The sequence below is a fragment of the Myxine glutinosa genome, chromosome 7, assembly GCF_964187855.1.
Source record: "Myxine glutinosa chromosome 7, kmMyxGlut1.1, whole genome shotgun sequence".
Lineage (NCBI taxonomy): Eukaryota > Metazoa > Chordata > Myxini > Myxiniformes > Myxinidae > Myxine > Myxine glutinosa.
The window spans coordinates 139189715-139212598 of NC_136267.1; the positions used below are offsets into that span (position 1 = coordinate 139189715).

A 22884-nucleotide genomic window follows, 5' to 3' on the forward strand; every position below is an offset into this window, starting at 1 on the left:
AATCCCCTCTATCTCTTTGCTGATGACTCTACTCTCTGTCGCTCCATTCTTCATCCCTCAGATCGGCAGTCTGCAGCCTCCTCACTCTCTGCAGACCTGGACAAAATCACAGACTGGGCAAACAAGTGGAACATGTCTTTCAATCCTGACAAATCTCACACTCTTACGATGTCTCTCTGAAAAGACCCACTGGACAACCCTCCCATCCACTTTCTGAATAATCCTCTCCAAGAAGTTCTGTCACTCAAGCTTTTGGGTCTCACTATCTGCCATGATCTTTCCTGGGAAAACCACATTTCAAATCTGGCCTCCAAAGCCAGTCGCCGACTGGGCATCCTCCATTGTGCGAAGTCCTTCCTTGGCACACCTGAGCTCCTCACCACATACAAGGCTTTCATCCGCAGCTCAATGGAATACTGCTCTCCCCTCTGGGCTGGTGCTCCTGCCTCACACCTAGCTCGTCTTCACACTGTTGAAACCAAAGCATTCAAAATCATTGGAATCTCCCGCGATGAAGCTAACTCCAAGGGCCTCTCACTCACTCACCGCAGGCAGGTTGGTGGTCTTTCCGTCTTCTACCGACTCCTCTCTGGCCTTGCCCCCCCCCTCCCCCCCAGCTCTCTCTGGGCTCTGTCCCGCAAATATTCCTACAGGTCGCACAAGATCTGCCTGCAACCCTCTTATGGTTAAACTGCCAAAATCAAGACTCTCTGCTCACCTTCACTCCTTCATTCCTCTTTTCTCCCACCTCTGGAGCAAACTCCCTCACTCTCTTCAATCCCACTCCACCCTCCAGGTCTTTAAAACAGCTGTTCACCACCATCTCTTGTCTTCCCCCATCCAAAACCTTGATCTTTTCTACCCCCGCTAATTTCACCCCAATTCCACTTTTTTGAAATACCAACTTCTGTCCTGGAAGTCTTGGTGTCCTTGTGTTTTATACTTTTCCCACCCCCCACCCCCTTCCCATGTCTCCTTCCCCCAAGCCCTCTCCCTCCCACACATCTCCCTGCTCTCAAATGTTGTGTTTGTGTGCTTCCCCTTCTCTCCCCATCTTGTCTTCCACTCCCTCTTTTTATATATTTTGTTTGTCTGGTTGATTTGTTTGTGAAGTAAATGTTAGCTCTTTCACGAGCCTCGATTCAGTATACAAAAAAAATAAAAAATAAAAAAATGGGACAGTTTTCAGAGTAGAGGTGCTTTTCATAAATCGGTCCTGTATGAAGGATGGCAAGAACGTTTTCAGGCTGAACAAATGGTCTTGCAGTAGGTTGGAATTTAAAAAAACATTTATGACAACCTTCTCAACTCAGCTTTCCATGCATTTTCTTCGTCATCCAACATTTTTACAATTGAGAATGTTTTGCCTTGGGTTATGTACTTTTCTGTTACCTACGCCACCGAAGGTGGGAGGATGTTATGTTTTCACCCCTGTCATAAAATTTTACTCTTGTATGAAATGGCATTTGCGCACCCTGAATTTGTGAATAAGATAACTCAAAAAAGTTGTGAATGGATTTGGACGAAACTTTGTGGACAGATTAGTTGTATGATAAGGACGAATTGATTTGAGTTTGTGAAGTTCCGAATCCGAGAATTTTTTGATTCGTAACGGATGCCTTTCCATTGAACGATGCGGCCAAATACCGATATATATATGCACGATATGCACGATATTTCAAAAAGTTGTGGACGAGTTCTGACCAAACTATGTGGACTAATTGTTTGGTGGCAGGAACAAGCCGATTCGATTTTGGTTCAGGTCTGGATCCGGATCTGGCCTATCAGACGTAAACTGTTCAGCTTGGCGGAGGTATGCACTCAAGCGAGTGTCATTCTAGTTGAATCATGATATTATCCTATCTGAGTCAAAAAATGCAGAAACGCTTACCTTACAGCTGAGACTCAAACTCAGAATTTGCTTTCCAGAAGGTAATCGGTATTCTTCTATGGCAAGATATGGTTTGGATGCAGATTAAAATGCCATTTTGCTGAAGCATATATTCCTAGAGTCGCAAAGGCTCGTGTGCAGGAGTTTGGAGGGGAAGCTGAGGTGCATTGGTACATCCCCTGTAGCAGCCATTATTATTGGTCATCTATCTATAATTCCAGCAATCTCTGTGTGTGTGTGTGTGTGTCTGTGTGTCTGTGTGTGTGTTTGTTTGTTTGTCTGTGACCGCTGTTTCTCGACAACCACGGGTCCGATATACTTTAAACTTGCCAGGTATATTGCTGGGGACCCGAGGATGTGCCTTTTCAAGGTTTCATATTAATCGGAGAAGTAGTTACCGAGCTATGTCCAAAAAACGATTCAACCAATCAGAGAGCAGCGAGCTATCACGTGTGCCGAACGTGGCGAACAGACTCTGCCTCGGACGGCACATTTGAGAGCGTATTCATTTATTTCACGTTGGCAAACTATGTTGCCGTTAAACTATGTTTTAAAACTAATTAAAACTAATTTGCGATTCATTCGCTTTCCTGCGCGTTTGTGCACGCGATGGCGATTTCTTTACCAAACTCCGCAAGCCGTTCGCTTTGGACCAAACCATTTCATGTAAATAGAGGGGGGGGGATTGTCACCGTACTCGCAAGCCGTTCGCTTTGGACCAAACCATTTCATGTAAATAGAGGGGGGGGATTGTCAACGTACTCGCAAGCCGTTCGCTTTGGACCAAACCATTTCATGTAAATAGAGGGGGGGGATTGTCACCGTACTCGCAAGCCGTACCCTTTGGCTTTGCGAATGGACCAAACCATTTCATGTAAATAGAGGGGGGGGATATAATTTTAGATATATATATAGTACGGGCATGCCCTAGTCTATCTATAATTCCAGTAATCTCTGTATGTCTGTGACCGCTGTTTCTCGACAACCACGGGTCCGATATACTTTAAACTTGCCAGGTATATTGCTGGGGACCTGAGGATGTGCCTTTTCAAGGTTTCATATTAATCGGACAAGTAGTTACCGAGCTATGGCCAAAAAACGATTCAACCAATCAGAGAGCAGCGAGCTATCACGTGTGCCGAACGTGGCGAACAGACTCTGCCTCGGACGGCACATTTGAGAGCGTATTCATTTATTTCACGTTGGCAAACTATGTTGCCGTTAAACTATGTTTTAAAACTAATTAAAACTAATTTGCGATTCTTTCGCTTTCCTGCGCGTTTGTGCATGCTATGGCGATTTCTTTACCAACCTCTGCAAGCCGTTCGCTTTGGACCAAACCATTTCATGTAAATAGAGGGGGGGGATTGTCACCGTACTCGCAAGCCGTTCGCTTTGGACCAAACCATTTCATGTAAATAGAGGGGGGGGATTGTCACCGTACTCGTAAGCCGTTCGCTTTGGACCAAACCATTTCATGTAAATAGAGGGGGGGGATATAATTTTAGATATATATATAGTACGGGCATGCCCTAGTTGATATTAAATACCAATGTGTTGGTACCTAGTACCACTGGCCAAAAAAACCTGCGAGGTGGAACCGTCTCCTCAAACCTGAACCTCATACCAATACTCTACATCCACAATGAGACCCGAGGAGCTGTTTTATGCGGTAACTCCAGACTCCAGATGAAACTGCAGATGAAACTGCAGATGAAACCTTTTGTATTAAGGTTGAAATGAACCCAAACTCTAACAGTGGTTGGGCCATGTGTCCTCAAGTGCTGTTCACCATCCATTCTTAATGTTCTAGCATTATATGGTTGCGGCCTCAAACAAATTGCAATAGAAACTCTCTCAACTGTTTCACACTCAGGAAAGTGTGACCTTTTATGACCTTTTATAAGTTTTAAGTAATCCGACATGGGGGAAGTATTGGAAACCAGTCCGATATTAACCCACCTAAACTATTATTTTTAAAGTGGGAAAATCGAAAATGGGAAAGGAAAATTGAAGGCCTACTCAATAACCACTCCAAGCTGATGTAGCAGTTTACTGAAAGAGAACAACAAAGCATGCATACATATTACATAATACATTGGAAAGCACTGCTGGAGTCCTACATATGCCTTCAATTTTTAAAATTAATTATTACAGGTATCCCCCCGCTTAGCAAATGAGTTACGTACCTTGCCCTTCATTATCCGAGCGGTCATTTTTCTATTATTTATTATGTAAATAATGCACTTTGTTTCCTAACCATATGTTTCGGCCTAAAAGCAAATCCATATGCTTGGTATAACGATGGTTTTAGTTGCAAGCGACATTTATAATATTATTATTTACCGAATAATAAAGACAGTAATACAATACAACAACAACAACAGGCATTTTAAGGCCATTTTCCCTGAAAGAGCGGGGTCCCCATGACGATCTTCTCCATTTTGCCCTATTTTCTGCATCTCCCCTTGTTAACCCCCTTGCCCGCATTTCTTCTTCCACCATCTTTAGCCAAGTCTTTCTCGGTCTTCCCCGTCCTCTACTTCCTTCTACATTCATTTCCATCATTCTTCTCAACCAGTCACTTGCATCCTTCCTCAACACATGACCAAACCATCTCAACCTGTTCCTCTTCACAGCATCAATCACAGGCTCTATTCCCATCATTTTTCGCAATTCATCATTTGTCTTCCTCTCTCTCAACGATACTCTGCACATCCACCGAACCATTCACATTTCCACCCTTTCCAGCCTTCGTTGCTGCTCTACGTTCATTACCCATGTATCGCTCCCATAAATCATAACACTTCTCACACATGCAGCATACACCTTTCCCTTCAGCTTCAACGACACTCTCCTCCTCGTCAGCACGCTACTCAGTTCCCGAAACTTCTTCCATGCACATCTCACTCGAGCAACCGTTGCCGAGTCTGATCCACCTTCTCCATTCAGCATGTCTCCTAGGTAACAAAATGTTTTCACACCTTCCAGCTTCACGCCGTCTCCAAGATCCAACTCAACATTTCCTCCATCTGCAGCTCCCTCTATGCACAGCTTACACTTGAATGTAGCTGCCACACTGGTTAATGACCCTCTCAAACCACTACATTTTTGATGAACCCACTCAGCGCACATTGTACATTGAATGGAATTCACTCCGACACCCTTCCTGCACACAGCACACGGCCACTTCCCAGTTCTTTCCACCTCACCACATGCTTTACCACTTGCCATCACCTTCGTTTTTCTGATATTCACCTTCAGACATTTTGTCTCCATACATTCCTTCCACTTGTTCATCTTCTCCTTCAGTCCATCCATACTTTCTGCAATCAACACCAGATCGTCTGTACACAACAACTCCCACGGCAAACCCTCCTTTACGTTCAGAGCCAGCACCTCCATCACAGCTACAAATAGTAGTGGACTTAGTACCGACCCCTGATGCACTCCCACCTTCACCTCAAACTCACCACTGTTCCCGTCCTTCGTCCTTACAGCTGTGCGCGCTCTTTTGTACATTGCCATCACTACTCTGATCAACCATTCCTCCACTCCTAACTTCCTCAATGCCCATGTCACTACTTCACGTGGAACCCTATCGAATGCTTTCTCCAGATCAACAAACCCAAGAAACAACTTCTTCCTCTTCTCCATGTACTTCTCCTGCAACTGCCGCACAATAAAAAGTGCATCTGTCGTTCCTCCTCCTGGCATAAATCCAAACTGCATTTCGTCAATCTTCACTTTCTTCCTTATCCTCCTCTCCAGCACCCTTTCCAATACCTTCATTCCATGCTCCAATAACTTTATCGCTCGATACGAGCCACAGTTCAGAGGGTCACCTTTCCCCTTGTATCGTATAAAGACAGTGATACAATACAACAACAACAACAACAACAACAACATGCATTTTAAGGCCATTTTCCCTGCTAGAGCGGGGGTTAGCCAGTGATCCTGGACAGTGATACAATAATAAAGTTAATTTCGTTGTAACACTTACCAAAACAATCTTGAGTCCAAGTTTCCATACAGAAGGTATCGGTATGGTAGGTGGTGGAGAAGATAGTTCTTTTTAACCCTTTCGTTATGAAAGGTTCATTATTCGCAAGCCTTTTGAAAAGTTAATAACCCACATTGAAAAGTTCATCATTGGAAAAATGTATTGTACTTGTCATTGCCACAAAGTGACGTTGCACAATCAGGAGGCATCAGCCCAGCCACTCTAACAACAGACAGAGATTTGATACTTTGGTCATCATTGGTGAAACATCAAACAGAGCCTCCGGTCTAGATTTGGGGCTTATTTTCCACCGTCCTCGTCAAATGTCAGTGACGGTTTTGGTTGGTCCTGGGATGTCAGAGGAGTTCAATGTGAGCATTTTTTTTTTTTTTAGCAAGGAAGCGCTCTCAGCCCACTCCTGGTTATCCTGATGATGGAGCTGGTAAGCAAGAAGTTGAACATGAGGGGTATTCTGGGAAGAATGGTGTATGCAGACATTCTGGCTGTTGTGGTGGAGTGTGAGTGAGGAAGTTGTGGTGAAGTGTGATGCCGGAAGTAATGGGGGATTGGAAGGAGGCATTTGAGAAACATGGGCTGAAAATGGGCATGGAGAAGATGGAAGTGATTTGGGTTGGGCAGCAGAGAAAAAAAAATGAACATCAGATTCGAGGGGAAGGAGATCAGACAAGGAAATAGGTTTGAGTATCTGAATAGAACAGTGACCGGGCATGGTATGTCAGAGGCAGAAGTGCGGAGGAGGATTCAGGTGGGTGCGAATGTGTGGAGGAGGGTGAAGGGAGTAATGGCAGACAGAAACATTTCAAGAAGATTGAGAGGAAAGGCTCTGATGTCTTGTGTAATGCCGGCTTACCTTTAAAAGTTGTTTTCTTTGCCCAAGCCCTTCAGGAACCGGCTGTCTATACCTGACGTTCCACTGAAGGTGGAACAGGAAGGAGTGTGGAATTTATTGGTTCACGGTTTGGCATTCACTATTTTTACCTTAGTCATTCACGAACCGGCTGTCCATGCCTGACGTTCCACTGAAGGTGGCACAGGAGTGTGGAATTTATTGGTCCATGGTTTAGCATTCACTGTTTTTACCCGAGTCATTCACGAACCGGCTGTCCAAGCCTGTTTGATTGAAGATGTCACAGGAGTGTGGAATTTATTGGTTTATGGCTTGGAATTCGCTGTTTCCACATTGTCTGTTTGCACGTGCGCTCCCACCCATGCACGTGTGCAGTGCGGGTACCTCGCTAGTCTGAGTATGATACAGTTGAGAGACATTCTGTTGCAATTTGTTTGAGGTTGACTCCATATTTTTCATAGTGTTCCTGGACTGTAGCTTGGGTGAAACACCTTACACCCTTTTCGTTTGGCAACCGTGTTGACTGAATACAGATCGAGCTTTCACTCGGTATCAGGGATAGAGAGGGGTTGTTCATCTTGATTCACAATTGCCAAATCTTGGCTCCACTTTTCAAAACAGCCTGCAGCAGAATGAGGATGCTGAAAGGGGGGAAATAAACTAAAAACCTAATGTAAATATTGAAAGTGTGTTGGAGTGCGGTTAAGTAATCGATCTTCTCCTTGTGACTGATGGATGGTTTAGTTGTCTTTTGTTTACTTGTTAATATATTCACCCACAAATAGAAATTTTTGCCTCTGCAAAAACGATGGAATGTATAACTAGGAGTTGATAGAGAATGTTTACGAGGTGCAGCTGCTGACATTTTGAGCATTAACCCTTCATCATTCTTGCTCTGCAACAACTTTGTGCTCTTCTCAACTATCTGCAATATTAAACACAATGTCAGTTTGTGTGTTTGTACAGATGTCTGTCCCCCTTCATAAGGGTTGGTTTTAAAGGCCAATCTGTTAACACGGATGTGTGTTCACTGCGGTCTATTTTTGAGGATAAAACAAACTCGAGAAACATTCTCCATAAAAGAGTAATTATGTCTCTTCTATTGGATTGTAGACGGTGGCTTGCAAACCGAGCCTAAAGGGTGGTGTACAGAAGCGTTTTTTAAAAATAATAATAATAAATTAAGGTAAAGGGAGGTGAAATTTGCGGCACGTATTGTGCAACGCGTGCATAGTAAAACAAGAGTTCATTTACATCCGTATGATGCCTAATACATACGCAAGATAAAAGCACACCTGATACTAGGCCGAGGCTTTGACCTTGGCATGCTCTTGAGGCTATACCATCAAATAAACTGATCCAACCCATCATTTTGATGGGCCTCTATGCTAGTTAGTTGATAAAAAGCTGTTATCTCGTTCACTGATGCAGACTGATGCCTCGGCTTCATTTTGATTTGTATTGCATTGTATCTACAAAACGTTCTCTTCTCTTTTCCATATTTCTTTCCCTCAATGCCCTCTCCCCCACCCTTCCCCTTATGGGTTGTTGCATTTGGTAATCTAAGGAGAGATCTCCCACTCCAACATAAAAATCATTTATATCTTCTGCTGTGCTTTTCTTATATCTTCTTCTGTATGTACTTGATTGTATTGATGAGACATGGTTCAAATTTACCTGAAGTTATTTTGAACAAATTTGTGTTTATAGTCCGTGTAATGAATTTGTGTCTCAGTTGAACCCAGGAGTTATGCGGTCTCTGTCCGCTGCGTGGCAGATATAAGAACTCGGACAGACAGCGCCACGATTCATTCCTGTGACATTTATCCTGTGTAATGTTGTGCATACTTAGATGGTGCGTATTATTCCTTTGTTTCAGGCTTGCTTGTGCTAGTTGCAAATCTATTACTGATTCCTATGAATGCTGAATATTGATATGTTGCTTGTTGATTTTCTTACAGGTATTGCTAGAGATCGAATCAGAATTAAACTCACTATTGGGACAATGTTGTAACTCTGGTTTTTAAAACAATTAATTCTTGGTAATCAAAAGTCATAAATATTGCGTTTCCCACTTTAAAGCATGTGCTGAAAATCAAGATGGTGGCAAGTGAGATCACAAATAATTATGACATTTCTGGTCAATTAAGACTACCAAGGCTGTTGAAATTTACACCTGACGGGCTGCACAGTGTGGTGATTGCCTGTCGAGGGCTTGTGCAAATATTTGATGATGGGAGTGACAGCTTTCAGAATGATCCAGTGCTGCAATACCGGCCACGTTGATCAACAACATCAAGGGAGTTGAGGCTCTTGTTTTGAGAGACAGGAGAGCTTTTGATCATCATATTATATGTTCAGAATTCAATATAAGCATCTGCGCTGCTGTCTCTCATCTATGATAAAATCGTTCTGAACAATACTCCAGGTCAAATTTGGTGTGTGTGTGTGTGTGTGTGTGTGTGTGTGTGTGTGTGTGTGTGTGTGTGTGTGTGTATTTGTGTGTGTGTGTATTTGTGTGTGTGTGTGTGTGTGTGTGTATTTGTGTGTGTTTCGTTGGTTGTTAACTCCAAATGTGGGTTTCTGGAGGTGTAACGGAGTCCACCCAGAGCTCGAAGCATTCCTTTTGATAAGGGATCACGATTCATGGACCAATTTGTGAAGTTTTCTTGTTGTCAAAGTTTTGTTCTGAGGGCTCTTTTCAGGATCGTCACTAAGCCCCAGAGAGCTTTAAAGAGTAGCTTGTGGTAATATTCCCAGGGATGTTTTATAAGATCTCTGTAAGGTTCTTCGGTATCATTTTTGGATCTTTTGACATCAACTTTTGATATTTGATATCTTTGATATCAACTACCACTGGTACTATTTTGGCACTTTTAATTTTCCAGGATCTTTTGACTTCATTTCTGAGATCTTGATATTTGGTCATTTTATTAATTTCTGTGTTGTTAAGCCAAAGGTAAGTGTTTAAGCTAAAAAGTTAACTTTCCACTTAAGTGGGAAGGGCAACCTCCACAATATCAGTGTGTGGGGCTCTCAAAATCCACATGTTGTTATCAAACAACAGCGTGCTTCACCTAAAGTTGATGTGTTTTGCATCATTTCCAAATGTGGGAATAACTGGATTTGCATCACATGTGGGAGTGATATAGAGAGTTGGTAAGTTGGTAAGGTGTGGAAATATAAAGTCTATATAAAGTACATCACCATACACTACTCACAATAAGTTAGGGATATTGGCAGGTTCTTCGGGGTGGTTGATTTTGTGTATTAATTATGTTGAAAAAAGTTGTTGGCCCTAATTGTATGGTTATTAATGAGTGTGAAAAAACACAGCATTCTTGATTTCAATACCCTAACCCTAACCCCTATAAAAAAAATAAACTCACACAATATCCCTAACTTATTGTGAGTAGTGTATGTTCAATAGTAGTTCTAGAATAGTTTTTTGAAAGTGTATACTTATTTTTGAATAACCCTGTATATACATTGCGCAGACACACACACACACACACACACACACACACACACACACACACACACACGCACACGCACACGCACACACACACACATATATATATATTATAGATTATACCCCACAAAGGTTGGGTATGTACCGTTTTGTTGGAAGAGACGTAACGCCGATGCTTTCGATATTTGATGATCATTTTAACAATCGGGTTGTTTGTGTTTCACACTGAATGAAAAACGTGAAGGTAGAGCATGGCGATTGTGATTCGACAATATGTTCGGTCTGAACGGCATAGGAATCAAAATGGCGGGGTGTGGAGAGTCAGCCGCCGTACCACCGTAATGACATCAGATGTAATCACATCACCCTGTGTATATATATATATATATATATATATATATATATATATATATATATATATATATATATATATATATATATTATATATATATATATATTATATATATATGTACAGTACTGTGGAAACATTTAGGTCGTTTTCACTTTTGTGATGTCGTTTACGTCGTTTAGGTCGTTTTCACTTTTGTGATGTCGTTTAGGTCGTTTAGGTCGTTTTCACTTTTCACTTTTGTGATGCTGTTCCTCATTAAACATTTTTAGGAAGTTGTAAGTGTGCAATATCGATAGATAATAATTCAAATTTCTGTGAATGTCCATTTATTATCACAGTTACCTTTAAGTATATTTAAAAAATTAGGAAATTGAAAAAGTTTTCTTTTTGCTCCACATATTATTATTATCATGTGCTCGTAATTCAGTTACCACAAAGAAAATATGCAGGAAACAGTTTGTGTTTTACGACGTAGCCCACAGGGCAAAGCCGTATAGAACAGTGTTTGTCCGTCTGTATGTATGTATGTCCCCTCAAACGTATTCCAATCAGAGCTGAGGATCTGGTCACATGACAGGGTGATGTGATTACATCTGATGTCATTACGGTGGTGGCGGCTGACTCTCCACACCCCGCCATTTTGATTCCTACGCCGTTCAGACCGAACATATTGTCGAATCACAATCGCCATGCTCTACCTTTACGTTTTTCATTCAGTGTGAAACACAAACAAACCGATTGTTAAAATGATCATCAAATATCGAAAGCATCGGCGTTACGTCTCTTCCAACAAAACGGTACGTACCCAACCTTTGTGGGGTATAATCTATATATATCTGTGCTAACCGCTATAAAAAGGTAGATCTTTTCTACCCCTGTTAATTTCACCCCAGATCCACTTTTTTTGAAATACCGACTTCTTTCCTTGAAGTCCTAGCAGTGTGGGAATAACTGGATTCGCCATATGTTACATACATACCATGTGTTTTATACCTCTCCCACCCCCCCCCCCCCCTTCCCATGCCTCCTCCTCCAAGCCCTCTCCCTCCCACAGATCTCCCGATGTCCCTGTTCTCTACTGTTGCACTTGTGTGCTTCCCCCTCTCTCCCCATCTTGCCTCCCGCTCCCTTTATTATGTCTTATGTGTCAGTTGTTTTTTTTTGTGACTAATGTTAGCTCTTACGCGAGCCTCGATCTTGTATACAAAAAATAATAATTGTTTAGCCAGAAGAGGACTCCTTCTAACAAGATAGTAATGCAAAACACACTTCTAATATAGTAAAATGGTATTTGGAGAACAAGGTTACAGCTGGTATGCTCCACCTGTTAGAATGGCCACCCCCAAGTCCAGATGTGAGTCCCATCGAGGGCATATTGGATTACCTGGAAACAGAGAAGAATAAGAGGAATCCAACTAACGTTACAGAACTGTGGAATGTACTGCAGGAGATTTGGCACAATATTCCTGTAAGAGTGCTTCAGTTGTATACAGGAAGCATGGGTAAAAGAGTGATGGCACTCAATAAGGCAAAGCGCAGAAACACAAGGTATTAACCTATACTATAAAATGACACTATTCTTGTTATTTACTTAAGCAGTTCCAAACTTTTGCGCAGTCATATATATATATATATATATATATATATATATATATACTGTATATGTTTGTAATGTATCTCTGGCTGCCATATTTTGATGAAGTAAAGAGCACTTACCTCTAATGCTGGGAAACAGGAGCTTGAATCCTTGGCCTGTCGTTGATATTCTTCATCGTGAATCGGATTATTGAGAACATAATCAGAATCCCTGTGCCTCCCACAATCGTGCATTTCATATCTTCGAGGCATGCATGAAATACAGAATTACATTCCATATTCTTAAGCATCTTCTTTGATGTATCCCTTGAACCACAGGAAGTTTCCAAGTGAAGTGGTACGATAGTAATTATTTATTATCGATTTATTATACAACGCTTGCTAAAAATGCACAATGTAAAGAAACCCTTTCGTTATATTCCATGGCAGAACACACCGTGATGTCCTGGGGTTGGAACGAGCATGGCATGTGTGGCACCGGAAACGAGACGAATGTGCACGTGCCACGTGCCGTGGCCTTCACGTTCACCTCCGAAGCAGGTGCACCTTCGTCTGCCGATGCCGTTCTCGTTGGTGCTGGAGCAGGTCATTCCTTCGCCGTTTGTAATCCACCATAAGAATTGTGAGGACGGATAGCCATGTCTTCCAATCCCCAAATTCTCCTTGTGATGCCTGGAAATTCTGTGAATGTAACGCTGAATGAAATAACCCTGAAAATGATATCAGATGAATGAAGCTGCTGAGCTGGAGTGATTACTTTCATTATTCTTTATTTATCATTGTTGAATGCGTGAAGGAGTGAGAGTAGGAGGAACAACACAGTTTGCATGTGCACTAAAAAATTTATTTCATGCTCTGCTCATACATGCTCTGGGCAGCTTGCCGACAAAGGGAAGCTGAAATGCTTTGTTAAAATAACAAACCGTGGGACATCGGAATGAATAAGGATGTTGTTCAACGAGATAGAACAGGTGGCTTGGATAATACAGGTAGCTGCATAGTTTTAAAGAAGGATAACCTGCCACACTAGACATTCATTCTTGGTTGGTGCGAAGTACACATGACGATGCTGCAAAATGACATTTCCAGCATTACAACCGATTCTTCCACGAATCAAAGACGTTATTTCGAATATATCTTACAAAATTATCCAATCTGCATAATAAAAAAATTTCCTGCCCCTTAAAAGGGAAGCCATTATGCAGGAAAGACGTTCGGCGTACACCATTTTCGATTTTCTTCCTCGTCTTCTAATCTCCATGTTAGAAGGAAGTCTGCATTGAAAAGAAATGAACAAATAAATAAAGAACGTTTTCACAATGTTACACCAGGCCTGGTTGCAGTATTTGGTTTCCAAACATACTCTGGTGATAGTGCTGCGGTGAAGTTCACTGGGACGAGGAATATTAAGGTAAGGTGTGTGTGCGTGCATGCGTCCGTCCGTGTCTCCTTTTCCATCGACCTTTACGCATCTCCTTGCTGCAGAGGAAACCGAAATGCGTTGGGACAGCCCCTCTCACAGCTATTCTTGGCCAATGATGTGTCAATACACTGACACTTACAACGCTATGATGTAGGTGCCCATGTGTTGCCCCTTAATGTCACTGGCCAATAATAGCTGTGGGGAGGGGAGGATTTCCCAGTGTACCCCATGTCCCAGTTCACCCAAGTTTCCACTACACTTAACTGAGGATATCTGTGCGATATAATTTGCTCATGCTGCATTTCCTCCACTTCCCTTCCCCCATTTCCCCCCCACACACACACTTTGTTCTCCGCATTCTTGTTGCACTTGTACGCATAATGCATGATTCCTATTTTATTTGCCCCTTATAATTCTGAAATATTAACACACATGTTAGGCAGATGAGCTGGCAGACATACACTTATCTGGTGGACATATTCAAATAACACTTGCGATATGTATCATTAGGGTAACATTGGAGCGGGTTAGGTGTACGAGCGTGCACTCCGCACACATGCGTACACAGAAGAGTGCTGTGCGGGAGACTGCATGCAGAGTAGTACAGCATTAGCAGCAGTTATGATAGTACCATCGGGATCATTAGGCATCCCAAAATGGGAGCTTTCTGGGAATGTTACCAGCAAGGCAAGATGGTTATTCTGGCTTATCAGAAACTTTTCATCAACACTACAGATAATGGCACCATGATGATTCCGAACTCGCACGATTCTACTCAGCAATGAGGTGCAAGTCGGTTAGATATTTCTGCGGTTGAAAAGGCGAGAGTACTGTATTGTTATTGGAGCAAAATCGCAAGATATAGCCCAGAAAGTGAGGCATGCATATAATAGTCATACGTCTGCAAAATACATCTGTACACCCATGTGACCATTGGCTACAGCACATTCAAGTGAAGGAATATCGGATGGCATCCCAACATTCGTCAACCTCTGGCGGAGATGTTGCTCGGTACATTTTAATAGGATATCGCACAGTTCTGATGCCTTGAGGTTCATACATACCTCCGTCAACAGTTCACTTCCACCGGTGGAAGTGGTGCTTTAAAAAAATGAAAATCTTGTGCTCTGCCACTGTACACTCCCTGTACACCGGATTCCCCCCACCCTCATTATTGCTGTCGACATTGCATGTTCTCAATTCTAAAGAGAATTTCTACCAGCTTTTTGAGGGCCAGTACGACTCTGAGTTTGTGGGCTCCAGGGGACATTTTTGGCTCGATCTGCTCCCAGGTTGTGCGGGACTCGAACCAAGAATACCTTTGTACCCGTAACGTGGGATATAAAGCAAAACGCAGGGTATGCGACGGTTACAGTCGTTCCGAGTGATATATATATATATATATTCCTTTCTCTTAAAGCGAGGTGCTTGGCACGATAGGCTAGAGTTGGAATTATATTTCTTTCTTCCCCATTTTCTACAGGCCTTTCAATGTTTGCAACAAGAGAGCAAGCTATATTGTCAAATCAAGAGTAATCTGGGCTATTTGCCTTTACCGATAACAATTGATGCAGTTTATGGGGTCATGGGTTAAATAGCAAGAATTATTTAAACAAACTTTGGCCTTCCAGTGAAGGGACCTTTATTTTCTTTCCTTCAAAAGGACTCTTCTTTTTCTGTTTTTTCAATAGCCTGTTCCTTCTGAAAAAAGATTGCCATTGTATTATAATAATTAAGCTTTTTCTTTCCAACAAAAGTTTTTGTTTCTTTCCAAAACATAAACCTTGAGCAATTTATTTATAGAATGGTTGCTTTTTTTCTTAAGTATAATAACTGAGACTTCCATTTGCACAAGTATAGATTCGAGTATAGAAGATTAATGTGGTTGAATGAAGTTGGGTGGGTTGGGGAGGATTGAAAAGGGGAAGGGACAATTCTTCTCAGGCAAGGCAGGGGATTTGTGATTTGAAGGAAGAGTGTGAAGCGGTTTCTTTTCTTGATGTCGCTGCTGCTGCTGGTATCATAGGATTGAAGGAATTGGTGAACGCGATCGGCGTAGTGGACAAGGTGAAGAGTACGGCGTGGATATTGGAGAGAACCCGAGGGGGTTGCTCGCCATGCCGGCAATGTTGTTTAGACTCCGAGACTTTTCATAGCCTGGGTGTGGGGAGGGAGAGGACAAGAGGCAGGGAAGGAAAGGGTAGAAGGTGGGGAGGGAGGGAGGGAAAAGGAGGGAGCGAAGGCACGGGGCAGGGCTGAGCCTTGAGCCTGCTTGGCGCGGAGGGAACGGGGAGCTTGGTATGAGCAAATGCAGGCAAAGCATTATAAAAGGAAAACAAATTGTGTGAATGAGAGAATCAGGGATGAAGATACAGTACAGACAAAGGGAAAGATCCATTTTTGATTGGTAAGATTGAAACGGAACATCAGGCAGATGGGTGATGAAGAGAACAAGCATGATAGCAAGAAGAAGGTGCAAGCAACACCACTACCTTCTGGTGCTGGTACCAACAACACCAGAAGCGATAAGTTCAAGGGGAATGCCGAGCAAGCGGCGGCAGGCCTCGTGGCGGCAGGGCTCGGCGGGGCAGATTTGGGGCGAGGAGCCAAGCGGAGCAGTCCTCTGCTGTTCGGAATCGCATGCGAGCAAAAGCGCGGGACGGATGAATAAGCCAAAAACAAACAAAAAAACAAAAAAACAAAAGGCACACAGAGAAAAAGGAAGAAACAAATTAATGGGACAGAAGAGACATCAAAGTTACCAACCATTGTACTTGGATAATGGCCCTGTCATGAGCACGTGGAGGATCTATGAGTGATGGCCGTTCTCACTCACTCTCGCTCTATTGGCCATGAGTGCACTGTCACATCTCAAAAGTCTAATTCCATTCCATGTTATAGAGATTCGAAGTCAATTGAAACATGTATTAACACTGTACATAAGACAAGATGCTGAGCCTGAAGGGACAAAGTCGCACAAGCAGATGCAATGAAGGAAGCAACATCATGGTTGCACACATGGAATAAGGATGTACAAGAAAGCCTGACATGATGGATAAAGTTAACATAGTCCTCTTTTTCATCGGTTCTAAAACAATTTACCCAAAGTTACGTACAGCGACCTGATGACAAATGAGGGGATGACGTAATACCGGTTAGGGAGAACAAATTCCGACAGGATGGCACACAGCCTTTGCACTCTAGCTTGGGTTTGACTGTCCGACTGGTGCATCGCGGGCAGAGCGTTACATCATGAAGTGCGCCGTCCTTCAAATGGTTTGCAAGCTGGGTGACGCGTATGGATGTGAAGTTGGGTGACGCGTATGGATGTGAAGTTGGGTGACATGTATGGATGTCAAGCTAGGTGACGTGTCTGCTAGCTTAGATTACTGGTGGGCATTAAAAAAAATCCCACATTGTATTTCAATGAAGAGTACGCGTGTTATCACCAACACCCTGAACAGATTACGAACTTGTGCCCTAACCCAGGGAAGATTATGGATGCCACCGGATCAATTTACCCAGAGAAACACCAAGATGGCACCCCTCCCTACAATCTTCAAGGTCATGATGGCACATCAGATCTGTTGGACACATAAAACAAGGGGCTATCTACAGTCACGTGAAAAAGTAAGTACACCCCATGTAAAGTTTTGACTTTTTCAACATATTTCAACATACAGCTATTTGATCTTCATTTCAACAATATTGATAGATAAAGGTGATATAATATAACAAATATCATGAAACATTTACATTTTGTAGTCCATTGTATAAATTAAATAAACATAAATGCAAATTTCGCATGTGGAAAAAGTAAGTACACCCCGACATTAATCACTACTTCAAATACCTAAAATTAGAATCAGGTGCACCAGCTCAGGTGCAAATGATTAGAACATCGTTAGAGAGGATCTTGGAGGAACCTGTCTTATTTAAACCTGAGACATTTAGTTTGGTTTGCTCTGTTGTTGAAGTGTGCGGCGTCACCATGCCTAGATCAAAAGAAACCTCTCTGAGGCCTTCAGAAAGAAGGTTATAGATGCCTACGAGTCTGGGAAGGGATTTAAAAAGATCTCCAAACAATTGGAAATCAATCATTCGACTGTCCGGAAGATAATCTACAAGTGGAGAAGATTCCAAACAACTGCCAACTTGTTCAGGCCAGGCCGCCCCAGCAAGTTTAGCCCGAGAGCAGACTGCAAGATGCTGAAAGAAGTCTCTAAGAACCCCAGAATGTCATCACGGGACCTACAGGTAGCTCTTGCCACTGTTGATGTCAAAGTGCACGAGTCTACCATTAGAAAGAGGCTGCACAAATTTGATCTGCATGGGAGGTGTGCCAGGAGGAAACCTTTGCTGTGCAGAAAGAACATCAGGGCAAGACTAAAGTTTGCCAATGAACACCTAGGCAAAGACCAACACTTCTGGAACAATGTGCTCTGGACAGATGAGTCAAAGGTAGAGCTATTTGGCCACAGTACCAGAAGACATGTTTGGCGAAAACCAAAGACAGCATTTGACCACAAGAACCTGATACCAACTGTAAAGCATGGTGGTGGAAATATTGTAGTTTGGGGCAGCTTTGCTGCATCAGGGCCTGGCAGCTCACCATCATAGAATCCACTATGAATTCTTCATTGTACCAGAGGGTGCTTGAGGATAATGTGAGGCCATCTGTCAGAGAGTTGAAGCTCAGCTGAAGGTGGACCTTGCAAAATGACAATGACCCTAAACATACCAGTAAATTCACCAAGGAATGGCTGAAAAGAAAGAAATGGAGGGTTCTGGAATGGCCAAGTCAAAGCCCGGATCTAAATCCCATCAAGATGTTGTGGGGGGATTTGAAACGAGCTGTGCATGCAAGAAACCCCTCAAACATCGCACAGCTGAAATAATTCTGCATGGAGTGGGGGGCAAAAATTTCTCCCAGTCGATGTCAGAGACTGGTAGACAGTTATAAGAAACGCCTACTTGACGTTGTTTCTGCCAAAGGGGGCAATACCACCTATTAGAGCCAAGGGTGTACTTACTTTTTCCACATGCGAAATTTGCATTTATGTTTATTTAAATTATACAATGGACTACAAAATGTAAATGCTTCATGATATTTGATGTATTATATCACCTTTATCTATCAATATTGTTGAAATGAAGATCAAATAGCTGTATGTTGAAATATGTTGAAAAAGTCAAAACTTTACATGGGGTGTACTTACTTTTTCACATGACTGTACATATCATGTACCCCATAATTATATCTCCTACATCCACTTTCATCCTCATCCTCATTTTCTTTCTCCTTCAAAACATCCTCTTCCTTTTCCAACCGAGCTCTTATTCTCACATTTCTTCCCTACCTTCCCCTCTCACTTTCCCCTTAATCTAAATAAATTGTTGTATTTCTACCTCTGTTTCTTTCCTCTTGCATACACACGTAGGTGTTCATCAAAATTTCGAGAGAGAGAGAGAGAGAGAGAGAGAGAGATCGAGATCGAGATCGAGATCTCAAGAATTTCATCAGCTTGCCAAATGCTTGAAATGATGACAATCCAGATCATTAGTTAGAACCGATTGGAGGTAGAGAGAAAAAATAAAATAAAAAGTGATGCTGTTCACCAAAGCGATTCACAGAGCATATTGTCCTTCACAAAGACGAATAAGCCAGCCGCTCTATGCTCTTTGTAAAGAGTGGTGCTTTGGGACGGCTCTTTAAGGTAATGGAATGGCACCGTTGGTGCTGTACACACCACATATAGGTACCCCTCAACCAGACTCTCTGATTAGTTGTGGTGTTGGTGTTCTCTACTAAGATTGCAATTTTCTTCGAAGAATCATTAATTTGCTTAAATGAGGTCCTTAATGGGGCATTGCACATTCGATAAAGTTTCATCACGTGGAAGTAAGTTATGAAAATCGAATTCAGCACCATTGTTGCTGCATTTGTACCTGAATCTGTGCGCTGTGGGTATTAGGGAGAGGTGCAGGGGGGAGTCAGCTACCGGATGAATTGGAGGTATCATTGTGGCTTTGCTACACATCTAAAGTACAGTGAATCGTCTTCGGGGAAGTTTGAAGGAGTGCATCGCTTTGCAGAACTATGTATGTATTATGTAATATATACATATATACAGTAATTACCTGGCATAGCGCTCAGGATATGTTCCTGAAGAAGAGTGCTAATTGAAAAAAATGCGCTAAAAGAGGTCATTATACCATTGTTTACATGGAGATGCGTTCCTGACAGTGTTATTTCTTCCGCATGGGTGGTATAGGAGGGCTTCATTGGGAGTCTCGGTAATAGCGCTAATAATAAGAGGGATGGTAAACATTATTTTACAAATGCTGTAATACGGATCTGTAAAACAACAGCTCAGGGAATTCGAGGGCTGCCTGGTCATACTCGCTCGCACGCCACTGATACGGATGCTGTGCAAGTTCCTCCGGTGCTTAAACCTGTCGAACCAAACTGAATTGGCTCTCCATCTTCTCTGACAAAATGCTTCTTGAACGAGTTAACTTTATTTTAGTTAATGACGTGATAAACTGGGCAGAAGCTTTTATCTTGTTTGCATTGTTGAGAATTGGTCTAATGGCCGACGTAGCCAAGTCTAACACACAACACACTTCCATCTGATTTGCTCAGAGTGTATGCATACAAACAACGGTGGTGGGTGCGTTTACTCGGTCATTGTTGCGTGCTATGGATTTTCCTCATTTCTTTTTATTTAAAATTTTCTCCAGGACAAAGACGTCTATAATGAATCGGCATTCTACGGGGTAGCGATAATCAAGGTAAGAATGTATATCATTATGAATCTGGTCAAGGGGATAAAATGGAGCATACAGTGCTTACAGGAATTCACACCCCTTAACTCCTTTCACATTTTGTTGTGTTCCAGCCTGAATTTAAAATGGATTAAATTTAATTTTTTTGTCACCAATGTACACAAAATAACCCATATAAGGACAAAGTGAAAACATGTTTTTAAAATTCCTTACAAATTTATTAAAAAATGAAATACAGAAATATCTAATTTACAAAAGTATTCAACCCCCTGAGTCAATACTTCATAGGCGCACCTTTGACAGCAATCACAGCTTCGAGTCTTCTTGGGTATGTCTGTATCAGCTTTGCACATCTGGTTTTGGGGAGTTTCTCCCATCCTTCCTTGCAGATTTGCTCAAGCGCTGTCAAGTTGGATGGGGAGCGTCGGTGAACAGCAATTTCAAGTCTTTCCACAGATTCCCAATTCCCAATTCCCAATCCCAATGCAAGATTCCCAAGCAAGATGCAATCAATTCAAGATTCAATTCAAGATGATTTCAAGATGAATTCAAGATGCAATGCAAGAATGCAATGCAATGGCATATTCCCAATGGGATTCAAATCTGGGCTTTGGCGGGGCCATTCAATGACTTTTACGTTCTTATTCTGAAGCCATTCCAGTGTTGTTTAGGCAGTATGATTGGGCTATTGTCCTGTTGGAATGTAAATCTTCACCGCAGTCTGAGGTCTTTTGCACTCTGAAGCTTCTGAAGCAGGTTCTCCTCAAGGATTTGCCTGTATTCACTCCATTCATTGTTCCCTCTATCTTACAAGTATCCCAGTCCCTGCCACTGAAAAGCATCCCCATAACATAATGCTGTCACCATGCTTGCCATGCATGTCACCATGCAATCACTTGATTCACCATGCTTGAATGTCACCATGCTTATTTTTTCACGGTAGGGATGTTGTTAGATTGGTGATAACCACTCCTCGGTTTCTGACAGTTGTAGCGCTTTGTATTCAGGCCAAAGAGTTCAATTTTCATCTCATCAGACCACAGAATATTTTGCTTCATGCTATGAGAGAGTCTTTCACGTGGCTTTTTGCAAACTCCAAGTGTGCTGTCATGTGCCTTTTTCTCTGGAGTAGCTTCCGTCTGGCCATTCTCCCATAAAGCCTAGATTTGTGAAGTGCTGCAGAGACTGTTGTCCTTCCGGCAGGTTCTCCCATCTCAGCCAAGGAACTCTGGAGTTCTGTCAGAGAGGTCATTGTGCTGTTGGTCACGTCCCTGACAAAGGTGTGTCTTGCCCAGTTGGTCAGTTTTGTCGGACGGCCAGCTCGTGAAAGAGTCTGGGTAGTTCCATATTCCACATTATGTACTTAAACCGCAATCCTCTCGGAACAAATGGAAATTGATATCATGTCTTATAATCACAATTTGCGAATCGATCGCAAATTTTCATTCGGATTATTGTGGAATAAACTTCCTCAGTCTGTTCAATCCCACCCTTCCAGGACTGAAAGGTGCCTTTCCTCCAGTGCCACCATCCATATTTGACATGATATTTTCTACCTTCACTAACCCTTCCCAACCCCACCCCTTCAAATGCAGGGTATTTGTTTTTTCACCCTCTCCCTCACCCTGCTTTTCATCATTGTTTTCCATTTATGTTTCCTTCTCCTCTTGCTGTTTGAACTTGTATCCAGCTTTTTCACCTCCTGTGTCATCCTCCTCTCCTTTGATCTCATTCTTCCCCATGCCCATTCTGCCTCCAAGTGTCACACTACCTACTGTTGATGTGTTTCCCCTGCTTTCTATTTCATTGATTTAGCTACTGAATCTTAATGTGCCCGTCCTGCATCAGATGAAAATACAAACTTCATGAGCTGTTGGTCACTGCAGATGAAATAAAGCATTCCCTTTCAATTCCCTCCTGTGTCCTCTCACCTTCCTTTTTACTCCTAATCTACCTTTTATGTTGCTTTGTTTGCCTAATTGTTTGGCCACTTTACAATCCCCTCCACCACCCTCATCACCACAAACTGAACTTGTAGATGTCTCCAAAAGGCTTTTGCCAGACCATCTGGAAGAACATGAAGCTCCCGATAACATGAACTAGATAAAGCGAAGACGATGACAAATCGCGGATCCCCACGCTTCCCACCTAAAGCAAAGTTGGAAGATGGGGAAAAGTTCCACCCAATATGAAATTTTGAGTTCAAATATTTTTTCCTGTTTTAACCCCTTTAACCATAAGTCCCCACCCCTGGAGCATGAACCTGGGTTCAAATCCCCAAAAAACTGCATATTTCATGCGTCCCCCAATGTTGATTGCATATACAAAGTTTCATTCAAAATGTGCCCATAATTTCATTTTTAGGGATTTCAGCTTTTGACCCCGCCCCAGGAGACGGGACCAAAAACGACACTGCTCTCACACCTTCTTCCCATGTGATGATCATAACCACTAAGTTTGGTGAATTTCTGTCCAGCCGTTTAGGAGAAG

At 42.4% G+C, this 22884-nt stretch overlaps 2 protein-coding genes across 13 annotated transcripts in view; one reads left to right on the top strand and one right to left on the bottom strand.

Moving 5' to 3' along the window:
• Positions 1-13507, top strand: part of SERGEF (secretion regulating guanine nucleotide exchange factor) — a 373010-nt gene extending 359503 nt beyond the window's left edge. For all 8 annotated transcript variants that reach the window (XM_078782347.1, XM_068123300.2, XM_078782343.1 and 5 more), the window contains one exon: positions 12612-13507. In XM_078782347.1, coding sequence (XP_078638473.1) covers positions 12612-12799 — 188 coding nt within the window. In that variant the 3' untranslated portion in view covers positions 12800-13507. The remainder of the gene's footprint in view (positions 1-12611) is intronic.
• The window catches only part of LOC137431684 (voltage-gated potassium channel KCNC1-like), a 75398-nt gene continuing 65518 nt past the window's right edge, over positions 13005-22884 (bottom strand). The window contains exons 3-4 of one of the 5 annotated variants that reach the window (XM_068123296.2): positions 16098-16231; positions 15643-15762 (exon numbers count right to left, since the gene is read on the bottom strand). In XM_068123296.2, the coding sequence (XP_067979397.2) occupies positions 16137-16231 (95 nt within the window). In that variant the 3' untranslated portion in view covers positions 15643-15762; positions 16098-16136. Of the gene's footprint in view, positions 15763-15790; positions 16232-22884 lie in introns of those variants that run through there. The other 4 variants (XM_068123297.2, XM_068123294.2, XM_068123298.2 and 1 more) reach the window with 4 other exon arrangements.